This window comes from Scardinius erythrophthalmus (genome assembly GCF_964197995.2).
Source record: "Scardinius erythrophthalmus genome assembly, chromosome: 5".
NCBI classification, from domain to species: Eukaryota; Metazoa; Chordata; class Actinopteri; order Cypriniformes; family Leuciscidae; genus Scardinius; species Scardinius erythrophthalmus.
The window spans coordinates 12,832,912-12,846,881 of NC_138225.1; the positions used below are offsets into that span (position 1 = coordinate 12,832,912).

A 13,970-nucleotide genomic window follows, 5' to 3' on the forward strand; every position below is an offset into this window, starting at 1 on the left:
CTTGCATACAGTGAATATAAATGTAAAAGTCGAAATCACTTCTATTAGTTCTCATCTGCAGTGAGATGAAGCCATTTTTTGCTCCTAATAAGCAATTGCAATGCCATCTTGTTGACTGTGACTCAGCCTAATATTAATGTAATGTTTTAAATTACTAAGCACACGGCTGTACTCACATTACCATGTGCTTTATGTAAAAAACATTTAATTGTATTAAAGCCCCGTTATATTAAAAACTAGAATATGAGATTCTGCTCAGGGCTAAGGTTTAAACCAATTCAGAAATGACAGCTCCCCCTGCTGTCCATGGAGACTGTTTAAGTTATACTGAAACATGAATAATATGCCTATTAAAAACTACAGGTACTGCATAACATATGTATTTCAAATCCTCAGAGTTGGTGTATGATGATGTGTTTGCTGTTTGGGAGGCCATCTGGGCTGCTAAGTGTGTTTCCTCCAGCCATTTTGTGCTCTTCATTGCTCTTGCATTGGTGGAGATCTACAGAGACATCATCCTAGAGAACAATATGGACTTCACAGACATCATCAAGTTTTTCAATGGTAAATATGTATTCATTTTATGTATAAAAAAAAAAAAATATATATATATATATATATATATATATATATATATATATATATATATATATATATATATATTCAGTAACATATGTCTCAATGTCAAGAACCTATTTTTTTAGAAAAGAGGACCATTCAATCTATAAGGGTGTGTATATCTCAAACTGACAAGTAAATTGACATTTAAATTAATTTTAAACAATTTTATTCATGTTAAATTGTAGATAAATGTAGAAATCATATAATAAATTTATCAATCATTTTAAATGCCACATTTAAATTGCATTTTGATAATGTACAAATTGGCTTTCTTTTTCCAGTTGTATTCAAAATGATGTATGAATCTATTGTTACACGTAACTACATTTTTAAACATTAAATAAAATAAATGGTTTTCTAAATCTAATATTTATTTCTCAATTCTAAAGTAATTTATTTACATTTAGTTTTATTTTTAGCTACTTTTGGATATACACACAATTGGAGAAATTGCATAATGGTTATTTGTTTGATTATTTTATGACATCTATATTATTCAGTTGAACAGGCAACTAATTGTGATAGGGTCACAGCCATAAGATAAAAGAGGGTCAACACTAAAGGCTCAGCCCATTAGCGGAATTTATACAAGGACAATAATCATAAAATGTGGGAGAAAATGAATCAGGAAAATGAAAAAAAAAAAAAAAAAAAAATCGAAGGAGAGCGCAACTGGACCGACGCAAATATCCCGCCGCCCAGATGCAGCAACGAGGTTCCTTATATCCACGCTGGCACGGTCCACAGGTGTAGGGAATCTGCTCATAATGAGACACAGGCACAGGTAACAAACATTTCTGACCCCTAGAGGGCAGACAAATCATTGCAAAAGAAAAGAGTAACCGGTCAGGCTACATGCACATGTAACAAACTAAATAATATAGATGTTATAAAATAATTTGAATTATTGCACCCTCATAATGTTCTCTTTTTTTTTTTTTTTTTCAGAAATGGCTGAGCACCACAATATCAAGCAGATTCTGACTCTAGCTAGAGACCTGGTGTGCAAAGTGCAGACACTTATAGAAAACAAGTAATTCTGAAACCTCTCGAGGAAACCATCTCATGTTCACAAAGTATCCCATCAGCCCTTGCTACTAAACAACAGAGAACATTTGGCCAAAGCTTAATGAGCTTCAAGTTTAGCATAACATTTCTAATGCCAAACATCTTGATCTACCTGAAATCAGTCAGTGTGCAATTTTTTAATTGGAGTCATCTGGCTCTTTAATCAGGTTTTACTGAACATCATAGTACATCAGATTTCATAAGTAGATGCTGCTAATGAGTGGTCATTCACTGTATGACAGGATCACCAGTCACTGGTGACTCGTGAGCTCTATTCCACAACCTAGTGTGCTGCCTTGCTATCTACTGCCTACATAAACTGAAATTCAATCTCATAAGTGACTTGATTCCAAAAAAATTTGGTGTTGTATGATGCTAAGCTAACAACACATAGCGAACAAAATACTGGGTAAAATGGTCAGTTTTAATCATAATTTACTTTTTATTGATACTTTTACGTGAAAATAAGTATTCATAATTGTCCACATGTATTGTCCACCGTTTTCTTTTTATTGTATTGTTGCAGTGCATTCTGGGATTGCCTTCTCCATGCATGCGATGCTGCCTTAGAATTTGACCAATAGAACGTATCTTAGAAGGCAGCATAATGTTGCAGAGATGTGCCTATGATGCCTTAAAATGCTGCCTAAGTAGGCAGCTCACTAGGTTTGGAAACGGAGCAAGTTCAGGTCGGGTGCGTTTTACTGCTAAGAGGCGGTCACACTAGATGCCGTGATCCATTCACTTCCTTTTTTTGCGCATACGAAAGTGACAGAGCGGATGCACACAAACTCGTTCAAAGGTTTGGGATCTCTCTGAATTAATTTATTTTTTTAAAAGAAGACTCATGAATACAGTAGAAACCGTAATATTGTGAAATAAAATAATTGTTTTCTATTTAAATATATTTTCAAATGTAATTTAATCCTGTGATGGCAAAGCTGAATTTTTAGGAGCCATGATTCCAGTCTTCAGTGTCACATGATCCTTCAGAAATCATTCTAATATGCAGATTTTGCTTAATATTTTTGTGTAAAACGTGACGTTTTTTTCAGGGTACTTTGATGAACAGAAAGTTCAAAAGAACAGCATTTATTTGAAATGGTAAAGACATTTAAAACGTTACAAAAGATTTCTGTCACATTTGATCAGTTTAATGCATTCTTGCTGAATAAAAGTATTTATTTCTTGAAAAAAAATCATACCTGCTCCAAAATTTGAACGGTAGTGTACATTCATAAAAAATTCCATCCTGCGCTGAAATGAAAAAGATAAGCTGCTTTGTTTGTAATGCCGTGGGAAACCGTAATAGATATTTATAGAGTAGATAGTATATTTAAATGTTATGTATTATTTATTAAAAACAGAAGACCTAAAGAATTATATATTCAGATATTTGTTGTGGCATCTGAAATAATTCAGGATCATTCTGCATGCTTAAAATCCAGTGTGACCGCCCTCTTAATGCCCCTGTATGACCTGCACACTTTATTATTGTTCTGTATTCTGATGTGCCACTTTGAAAAGGTTATCCAGATTTTCCTGTGTACAAATGTAGCAGTAGGGGGCGCTGTGCTTTCAGTCGGCTGACCTTTCGCATGTGTTTCTGTAACCTGCTTATTTCCCAGTCAGTGTCTTTACTGTGAGTTGTTTCACTAAATCAGATCAGGTTATTGTATCACACAGTATATTATTGGACAATACCAAGGAATGCCTCTAGGTATTAGATTTAGTACAGAAAAAAAAAAAAAACATGTCCGTTAATAGTGTATTCCTTCTCTTTGTGTTATGGAGCTGATTAATGATTTGTGTTTTTCATTCGGTTTATGTAATGTTCGAGTCAGTCTTGTGTTTCAGTGCGTTGCTGTCAGTCACCTTATGAAAATTTGACATTAGGATTTATTTTCCAGATTTGATGTTTGTCTGTGGAAGCCCATTTCCACCACCTATGAAAAAAGAATCGTGCTCAAGTAAATCATACTTGCGACATTAAAAGTCATAGTTATTACATAGTCATAATTATGTGATTCAACATCATAATTAAGACTTTACATGTTTTACATGTTTGACTTTACAATTTCATGACTTTGTCATAATTATGATTTTCAAAAGCATGATTTTTTTTTTCTTGCGTGGCAGAAATGGGCTTCCATTTTGTGTGTGTGTGTGTGTGGGGGGGGGGGGGACCAGGACAACTCACAATCACTACCGCAAGGCCTTGTCTGCTTAATGTATTCTTGTTATTTGTGGACTGTACAGACAAATACATGCTATATTTATTATATAGAGAGAATCTATATTATTAACTTTGGTGTCGTTGGCTACATGGTTTTCAGAATGGACACTAATATCCACACAAAGAAATGAATATCATCAGTGCTCTTATTTATTTTCTCATTTTTGGAATTGATTGTTGTATAAAATGTACATTGTTGCTTCTTCATCCTCCAAACACGCTATCCTCTGTTATAGCTCGTATATCTCAGTACGTTATAAAATCTTGTAATCACAATGAAGTATTGATTCTGTGATCAAACCAGTACAGCTACGGGTCTGAAAGCTGTGGTTAATCGGGTATATCTACAATGAGGTGCAATCACAATGTGTATCAAATCACAAGTATATAGGCTATTTTTCACTTATATGATCTGTAACGTAACGCTAAAAATGACTATTTAGGCAAGAAGCAAATCAGAATCAAAAGTGCATTTCAGATTACTTGAACACTATGAATTAGCATCTACTCTACATAATTTTTGATCTAATATGAGCAGGTGTTAATCATTGTCCTGCATTGCATCTTATTGATTTCTTCATGTGCAAAATATATTCTAAAAGGAGTAAAAAGTAATATATAATTTGTTGTTATACATTGATTTAAATCTGAATGTATGCATTATGTCTGTTTTTTATGTGAATGTTCTTGCTACACTGTGGTCAATTACTACAAAGTGTTACATTCTAAATATATATTAAATGGTAAATGTACTTGTTTAAAAAATGAAATAAAATGGAATTGTTCTTATTTTTCCAACAAATCTAATCGTTGTATTTCTGCCTCTGTAGAGTGTGTGTGTGTGTGTGTGTGTGCTATTTTATGTTAATAAAAATGTTATTAGAATTTATGCATGAATTATGAATTCATGCCCTTCCATGCATGAATTATGATAACCTCAGTCAGGATTTTTTTTCCCTATGTGTTTTTATTGCTCTTAGGGCATGAAAAACAAGAATTGATTTTTATTTTATTTTTTTACAAATTTTTCAAAGAGATCTTCAGATGTCCACTTGAGTGGACAGCATGCGGTTGGTTTAAACTGAAGATATACTGTATTAAATATAAGACAATAATCAAACAGATAAAGTATGTGAATTTAACAAACTAATTAATGCAATTATATCAAATCATGTGAAAACTATAAAATATATACAAAAAATATAAATGCAAAATATTGCAAAGGCTTCATACAACTTCATACAAGTTGCACTTCGCGTATCTTTGATATCAGAACATGGGGATGTGATTCCATCAGTATTTTCTACAGTCTGTCAAGGTACAACTGTGGAAACCACTCAGATGCTCCCTCCAGTGCACCATGGAGATTTACCCTTATTAGCTGATAATTCTAATTATGTTCAAGATGGACATGCACATTTCTATCATAGCCCTCCTCTGAGAAAACCTAGTGATACGTTTTTTCAATCTCATCTGAATGATCAGTGTTGGGGGTAACGCATTACAAGTAACATGCATAACCCATTCAGATTACTTTTTTGATGTTACAAGTAAAGTAATGTGTTTCAAGTAACATGCATTACCTAATCAGATTACTTTTTGATCTAACAAATAATTAACTACAAGTAATGTGCATTACCTAATCAGATTACTTTTTGATGTAACGAGTAAAGAAACGCATTACAAGTAACATGCATTACGTAATCAGATTACTTTTTGATGTTATGAGTAAAGAAATGCATTACAATAACGCACATTACATAATCAGATTACTTTTTGATGTTATGAGGAAGGAAACGCATTACAAGTAACATGCATTATGTAATCAGATTACTTTTTGATGTTATGAGTAAAAAAACGCATTACAATAACATGCATTATGAAATCAGATTACTTTTTGATCTAACAAGTAAAGTAATGCATTACAAGTGTCATACATTATGTAATCACATGACCTTTTTCGATGTCAATGAAAATTACATTCTAATAATACAAATACATTTATTTACAGTAGAAAAAGTCAATGCATATTAAGTTTTTAAGTTTTAAATTTCAAAAACAATATTCACATTATAATTATGAATTATAGCTGAAATATAGCAGTTGATGCCAAGGCCGTAACCAGGGTTTGAAAATTAGTGAGGTCCGAGGTGAGGTGCAGGGCCGGATTAAGAATTCAGAGGCCCCTGGGCACAATCAATGTCTTGTAGGCCCCCCCTTGTATAGTTTGTCCAAGGACATTTTAATTTTGCATTAAGAGTTTTAGTTTACTGACTTAAAAGGAACTTTGTTGTACTATGCTGGAGTAAAGTTCATAAATGATAGATCTTTCCCATATAGGATTTTGTAAAACTATGTTGGGTAAACCTCTGTCCCTCTAGGGGGGTTCGGGGGCATGCTCCCCCGCAAGAAAATTTTGTACATTTTAAGGTTAAATGCATCAATCTGGTGCTCTTTGAGAGCTCAAAATTAAGAGCTTCAACGGGCTTCAACCCATGAACTGTGCACAAATAAAAAACATTGACTTGTACCTGGACATTAAAGGGGGCTCAAACATATTTTTTAGTTATGATATGGAGTTTCAGTCTACATTACATTATAACTGGTGTTTTAGTATGCCAAACAATTAGTATAATAATATAATAATGATTTCTATAATTATTCCTATGACATAAAATCCATATAGCCTAATAAATGAAAATGAATATTTCAAAAGTATATTTTACATTACACTATAGGAAAATTACAATACTTTTGTCCTAATGTCTTCACTTGCAAGAAATAAACCCTTTGATCGCGTGAGCAAAGTGCGCACTTTTCTTTAAATCACGCAGCACAAACATAATGCCTATATAGGATACTTAAAGTCTTGTGCTTTTTTATAAAGCACAAAACCATATCACGGTTTCGATATTAGTTCGTTGGCAAAATATAACGCTAGAGACCTTTATGTTAGGCTATACATTTTACATCTCATGTGTATTGGGAAAAGGGAGAAGAGGGAGAAGAGCGAGTTCGGCAAAAGGCGGATTCGAACTCGAGTCGAACGCGTCAAAAGCTACTTAGTTTCAAGCACCTCACGCACGCCCAACGACCCGTGCAACTGTAGCTATTTAGTTGTGGGTGCCTTTTTTGCTAAAAAGACAGGCACTTAGTGCAAATTATACGCGCCATTATCGGAAATGTAAAAGAAAAAAAAGTTTATTGGCACTTTTTGGTCATTTCATGACTTTCAAATTGACATCAACTACGATGCTGTTGCATCATGCTTGTAGTTTCTTTTGCGCTTTATTTATAAATTATAATAAAGTGACATAAAGCGCTCTGCCGCATTTTTTACAGTCTATGCTCACAACACGCTCTCAAGCCCCGTTCACTGATCTACCTTCTCGCAGCGACATAAATTGCAAACACACATATGACGCGGTTTAAACGGCTAATTAATCATTCAGAGAGCTTGAAATTTTATTTTTGAATATAAAAAAATGACCGAGGTCCGGACCTCGGTGACCTCATAGCTGGCTACGGCCATGGTTGATGCATGACGCACCAGGGTCCAATGAAGAGGCTGATGTGCAACTTTGCCATAAAAACCCGTGCAAATTCAAGAAAATGCTTTTTTAATAGATGTCCACTGTAGTGACCACTATGCATGAAAGGGTTAATATAAAATGTATATATTATTTATTATGTGTTATAATCTGTTTTTTGTTTTGTTTTGTTTTAACAAGTTTATAATGATTTTTTTTTTTATCGCACAATTCTGACTTTTTCTCACAATTGCGATTCATAAAGTCAGAATTGCGAGATACAAACTAGCAATTGCGAGGGGAAAAAAGACAAAGTCTTAACTGCGAGATAAATCACAATTAGGCTACCTTTTTTTGTTGTTTTTGTTCAGTGGTGGAAACAATCTCCCATATTCTCGACATATATAATACAATATATTAGTCATCCATTCATAAACATCTTTACCCTTGAATTGTGTGTTCTTGCTTTTCAAAAATGGCAAATTAAAAAAAATCTTTCGCCCGAACAGGGACTTGAACCCTGGACCCTCAGATTAAAAGTCTGATGCTCTACCGACTGAGCTATCCGGGCTCTTGCATACATGCAAACACATCTCCTGTCAAAACATACGTCATGAACTTTGAAAACTACAACTTCCGGAAATAGCCTATGGTAATGTAGTTTTTGTTGTTGTTAGGGGGAGGACGTCTGTAGTTAGGGGTCCTTAGCAATACTAACATCCATATAATCGCGTTTTAACTGACTTAACACAACAACGTGACAGTTTTAGGAAAGTGATTTAAACATGTTCTGTAAATGTGCGGCACGAGCCTCAAGGGCGCTGCGGCCTGGGCATCCTCGGTGTGGAGTATTGAAGCTGTCCGCTCTAAGCGCCACTGTATCGGCCAGCAGAACGTCCTGGTCCCGACTGACATTAAAACGGGAATCAAGCAACTCTGCCTGTGATTCCAAGGTAAAACGTGATTCATTTGCAGACCGTTGTGTTGGGATGAATAAATGTTTAAGAAACAAATGAACCCATCGATACGTTAACAAATATTTGCTTTTTAACATATATTATGCAATGCTTATAAACATTTCGCACCCTGTTCCAATCTTTAGGTTCCTCAGATACCCTCATGGGAGCCCATAGATGAAAATCAACTTCCACCGGTAATGCGTCTTTTTGCACACACGTTTTTTCTGTACACTTACAGTAGGCTAGCGGGCAGTGTGGTAAGATGTGCAACCCCGACAATTTTTGCCTCATGGCCAAATATTTCTCCTACAAACTTTAGCAAAAATGTAGCACGACTGGCGCAGGAGAAATAAATCTATTATCTAACTTTACTTTGATGTAACGTATTCTGTACAACATTTTTTGAACTTCACAGTAGAGGGCAGCAGAATACCAGTTCAGAATGTGAGCAAAAACCAAAATTGTTTTTGATTGTTACTGTTCTCAGTACCTAGTAACATGTTATATGTTACATGTTGTAACAGTGAAATATTAATCCTATATCAAACCAGCTCATTGGCCCACAGTTTCAAACCATATGAACAAACTGTAATTAAAAGGTAGATACCTTGTGCTAACATTGATTTTTTTTTAAGTCAAAGTCCTATGCAAGGCACTCTATCCCCCGATTTCACAGACAAGGCTTAAGCATAGTCCCAGACTAAAATGCATGTTTAAGCTGTTTTAACTGAAAGCAATTTGCACTGACATTTGCACTGGCACTGTCAGTCCCATTGTTTCATCTCAAAATGCACATAAGTAATGTTTGTTTTTTCTAAGGCACATATATAAAAGCTTCTTAAATGTCCTAGTTGAACTATGGCCTAATCCTGGCTTAATCTAAGCCCTGTCTGTGAAACCAGGCCTGGGTCTGAAACCTGGGGTTGATCAGGTACATTACAATATTTCACATATATGATCTGTAACATATGGCTAAAAATGACAATTTAGGCAAGAATATTAAGGCAAATCAAAAGCTAGAGTGTATTCAAGACGACTATGAATTAGCATTTAATGTCCATAATTTATCTGATATGATACGAGCAGGTGTTAATCATTGCATCTTGTTGGTTTCTTCATGTGCAAAAGAGATATTCTAAAAGGAGTAAAAAGTATTTTAAAATTTGTAGCCGTGTTATACATTTATTTAAATCCGAAAATAATGTTGAGTCCGTTTAATATTAAATGGTACATGTACTTAGCCAAAATAGGCAAAACAAAAATGTATTAATATAGTAAGAATATTATTTCTTAATTATGAGAGCATTTATAGTGTGACACAATTTTACCTTATTAGTAATAAAAATACTCCTCCATTGCATTTGAAGGATTTTCTTTATTTGTTGAGAATTTATTTTATTTTCCCAAAATTAGTAACCATTTTTAACTTTTCTTTGCAGGCAACAAGAGTCTCACCAGACCTTGTGGACAAGTTGGAGAGATTAGCCCTTGTTGACTTCGGCAGTAAAGAAGGGGTGGACTGTCTGGAGAAAGCCATTCGATTTGCTGATCAACTTCATGTCATCAATACTGAAGGTGTAGATCCAATGGATTCAGTTCTAGAGGACAGGTATTCAACGAAGCTCAGATCAATTCATAACAGTTTACTAATTATTCCCGATACGACTTCCAGTCAGTTTTGACGGGTGAAATAACGCAATACTTTTTTTTATTGTGTTTTCTGATAATATTGTCAATGCAAAATGATGGTTACAGCCCTAATCTGCCCAACCACTCCAAGTATGTTTGCTCATAGTACAGTGTCAACATGTCACCATTTTATAGAAGCTAAACTTTTCCTTGAACTCCATGTTGTGTACAGAGACTTGTATTTGAGAGCTGATACTGTAACAGAGGGTGAATGTGCGGAGGAGCTGCTCCAGCTGGCCAAAAACACAGTAGAGGAGTACTTTGTTGCACCTCCAGGTAAAAAAAAAAAAGAGAAAAAAAAAGGAGTTAACCAGAGATGGAAGACACTTTGATTCACCGTTTAATTTTCTAACTGTTCGTCCATCTGAGTAGAACTAAGGTGTTTTGGTTAACTTTATTGTGCTTTTTTTTTTTTTTTTTTTTAAGTAACCGAATCTGTGTAACACTCATGAATAATCAATCTTTCTTTTTTAATGTAGGAAACATCCCACTACCAAAGAGAGAAGAGAGATCTGCTATGCTTAAACACTCTGAATTCTGACTGAAATGTAACACTGGCTCTGACTTTGCGTTATAATAAATATTTATTTAGTGTATCAATTGTGCTGTGTCTGGAGTGTGGTAATGTTCCAAACAAGTTTTATGGAAACTATTAGCATTCCCTTTATAGAGATAAAACAAAACAAAAACAAATTACAAATTAAACACAAACAGAAATTATTTAAATAAACTAAGGAACCAACAAGAAGGGCATATCAAATAATCATAATTTGATTAACAAAAATGTCAATGCAATAAAACTATAAGATAGAACAGAGAATGTTGAGTTTGGTTTGCTTTATTTGCCTTTACATCACGTGGTCGTGGGGAATTCCGTCATTCCAATGATCCCTGATGTTGAGAAGCTACTTTTAATGTTTGTCTACTCTAGAGCCTATATAAATTACAAAGGCACTTTTTAAGGTAAATATATGTAGCCTAATGAAAGATTCAATATTTGATTTGATGTTACTGAACAGGAATGTATTGTTTATTATTCAGAAAGTTGCGCTGAATGTCCTGTCGATACTTCAGCGATTAGTTGAGAATGGAAACAGAAAGTGACTGAGTAAGTTTTCGGAAACAAAACATTATTTTGAGGCGGGGCTTGAGTTGATGCAATATATAGGCTATTCATGACATGCCTCTGCTCACTGTGACCAGAGACACATTATTCGGTGTAATTTACCTGACTATTCAGCGAAAAGCCGTATTCAACAACCCAGCTCGGTAAGTTGCATAGCTTATTTATGAAAATATTGCACAAACATATTAACGCTAATCTCCAGGTTTAAATAAGTATTCGATGTGGTAGTAGTTCTTATGCTTTTATATTTGATCTCATCCTGGCAGATAATGGAACTGACAGTAAAACTGTTGAACGGAGATGTGAAGCGGCTGGTGGTGGACGGTAATACCACAGTTGGTCAACTCAAGCAGCTCATTTGTCAGAACTTCAATGAACCTCCTCACAAACAGAAGCTTTCTATCGTCAACGGCCACCGTATCAACCTGGAGGATGATACCAAACTCCTCAGCAGTTACGGGTTGCACTCAGGCTCAGTGGTGATGCTGCTCATCACGAACCCTGCACCTTTCCAAGTGTTCGTCAAGAACGACGATGGCCACATTCATAATTATGATGTTGATGTCAGTGAGACCGTAGATCAGCTCCAGAATAAGATCTTCCGCAAAGCGAGAGTCCCCAATGATCAGTATCGACTGATTTACAACGGTAAACAACTGGAGGCTGGAAAGAGTCTGCAAGACTACAACATCACATCTGGAAAAACCATTCACATGACTCTCCGTCTCCGAGGAGGTTAATGAAGGAGATCCGCGCGACCAGGATTCATTACTGATCCAACTTTTTATTAATGACTAAAGACTGCCAAAACATAGAAGTCTTACTGAAAGACACTTTTTAGTCGCTCTCTAGATAAGATTATCTACAGCCTATAAATGTACCAATGCCTAACATGTCTGATATTAGAATATTATTTAGTTTAAATTGTGATTTAATTTATTCATGTAATTTAATAAATTGATAAAATGTGGAATAAGAATAATCCTTTCTCACTGTTCCAGTTTAAGGTCATATTTGCTGGGCTATCCTTTGTTGAATGTTATATTTTTAGGTTGTAAATAAAATGTTAATACCAGTCTGGCAGTGTACATGTTTTATCGACTTACGATATCAACTTTTGTTGCATTATTTTCCTGTTATCACTAAAGCTGTTTTGAAACAATCTTTATTGTAAAAAGGGCTATATAAATAAAGGTGACTTGAGTAAACACAAAACAGCAGTACTATTAAACATTTTCATATTATGGATCACTGATGTAAAATATTGTATTAATACAGTTGTCTATGTATTTCCATTTTGAAATGAATAGGAGCTGATCACAAATGTACATTCATTTTCTTTTTATATGATCAAAATTATGACTAGATTATCACTTGCTTCCCATCTCTGTCCTCAGCCCATAACTCAACACTTCATAAACCAATTTGAATAAATGTAAGAAAAACAACATTATAAATAATTATCTTTTAAAGCACATAACATTAGAGTAATAATGAACATGAACAACTTAAAGAGCGCTGACCTGTATCACTTGACTGCTGCAGATTCATTTTGGTGTTGATAGTGTTGCCATTGACACAAATTTGAGTTTCGAACTACTCTGAGTATAATGTCATGGGTTTCCATCTCTTCCAAATTACAGTATTTATGGCAAGAACGCAGCATCAGCTCATTGTTTTGGTACAGAAGGAACTGTAAAAGCTGGCAGCTGTTTGTTTACGGCCCTCGGTGACTGATGTCTGTCTAACTCTGCTTGGCATGAAATGCACTGATGTGAAGAGACTTTCAACCAGCAAAACAAAAAATGTTTCTGGAACAAACTGCCTACTCTGCTTTTAATGAAAAAACTTCTAAAACAGGATATTTCAATGTCTAACCTCTACAAATTGAATAATCCAACCAAAATAATTTATAAATAAACTTTAACATTTTAGGTTTGTCAAGCTGTTTTGACATCAAAAGCATCTTATGAACATTTAGAGAAAAGCTTATCCCAGGAAATAAACACAAAACTGCACTATAAATAGACTTTTAAGCAAATAAACAATTGTCACCTGGGCCTATTGTGCACCACAGGTGTTTGCTGTATGACGTGCTCCACTTACCTGGATTTCCCCCAATCACGTGATAATGTGCATTCTCATTCCAGTGATCTGTTTATGTCTAAATGAAACTCAAGCAGACGACTGTTTTTATGTTGATATATATATATATATATATATATATATATATATATATATATATATATATATATATATATATATATATATATATATATAATTATGTTTCTGAAACATATTTTGTTAATAATATAATTATGTTTCTGAAACAATGCACTTGTTAATGTAGATAACATTAAACAAATAGTAGCCTACCCATGCAGCAAATATAGTCATAACGTTCCCCTACCGTTTCTAAATGCTGGGGTTAGGCTACATACGTTTTTGTAATGACCTAAAAAATAACCTATAGCATACACAGAACGTTCTTTAGGCTAATAATTATAGATTTTATTTGTATAACCATAAACATTTCCTTTCCAGAAAGTTCTTCTAGGATCCAAACAAGGTTGGATACCCTATGCAAACGCGATTTTGCCTAATAAATAAAGTTATTTTGAAATTTAACAGAATAAATGTGTTTTATAGGCCTATCGAACTATTGTTAATTGGTCAGCGATTAAGCGATAATGGAAACAGAAAGTGACTACATGTTTTCGCATTTTCGGAAACGAAACATT

The 13,970-nt window shown here is 34.4% G+C and overlaps 3 protein-coding genes across 4 annotated transcripts in view; all 3 read left to right on the forward strand.

The window, feature by feature from the left end:
* The window catches only part of sgsm1a (small G protein signaling modulator 1a), a gene marked incomplete at its 5' end in the record, with an annotated part of 40,039 nt that extends 38,232 nt beyond the window's left edge, over nt 1-1,807 (forward strand). Inside the window, 2 exons of the mRNA XM_081364728.1 lie at nt 397-564; nt 1,570-1,807. Of these exons, the coding sequence (XP_081220854.1) occupies nt 397-564; nt 1,570-1,658 (257 nt within the window). The 3' untranslated portion in view covers nt 1,659-1,807. The remainder of the gene's footprint in view (nt 1-396; nt 565-1,569) is intronic.
* A 6,277-nt stretch (nt 1,808-8,084) lies between these two features.
* Nucleotides 8,085-10,921, forward strand: gatc (glutamyl-tRNA amidotransferase subunit C). Its single transcript, XM_081366108.1, has 5 exons — nt 8,085-8,408; nt 8,558-8,608; nt 9,854-10,023; nt 10,276-10,379; nt 10,583-10,921. Exons 1-5 carry the CDS (start codon nt 8,241-8,243, stop codon nt 10,642-10,644), a joined length of 555 nt encoding a protein of 184 aa, XP_081222234.1. The 5' UTR covers nt 8,085-8,240; the 3' UTR covers nt 10,645-10,921.
* A 60-nt stretch (nt 10,922-10,981) lies between these two features.
* LOC308691161 (uncharacterized protein) lies at nt 10,982-13,044 on the forward strand. 2 transcript variants are annotated; one of them, XM_081366118.1, is made up of 3 exons: nt 11,145-11,211; nt 11,307-11,372; nt 11,496-12,660. In XM_081366118.1, exon 3 carries the CDS (start codon nt 11,499-11,501, stop codon nt 11,967-11,969), a length of 471 nt encoding a protein of 156 aa, XP_081222244.1. In that variant the 5' UTR covers nt 11,145-11,211; nt 11,307-11,372; nt 11,496-11,498; the 3' UTR covers nt 11,970-12,660. The 2 variants fall into 2 exon arrangements, with proteins under 2 accessions (XP_081222243.1, XP_081222244.1); XM_081366117.1 differs by having other exon boundaries at nt 10,982-11,372; nt 11,496-13,044.
* Nucleotides 13,045-13,970: the final 926 nt, after the last annotated feature.

Bases quoted from the DNA above. Each gene is read 5' to 3' on its own strand.
- gatc (XM_081366108.1), top strand. From the start codon at position 8,241: ATGTTCTGTAAATGTGCGGCACGAGCCTCAAGGGCGCTGCGGCCTGGG. The intron at 8,409-8,557 runs GTAAAACGTGAT...TCCAATCTTTAG, and splicing joins ACTCTGCCTGTGATTCCAAG to GTTCCTCAGATACCCTCATG. The intron at 8,609-9,853 runs GTAATGCGTCTT...TTTTCTTTGCAG, and splicing joins ATGAAAATCAACTTCCACCG to GCAACAAGAGTCTCACCAGA.
- LOC308691161 (XM_081366117.1), top strand. From the start codon at position 11,499: ATGGAACTGACAGTAAAACTGTTGAACGGAGATGTGAAGCGGCTGGTG.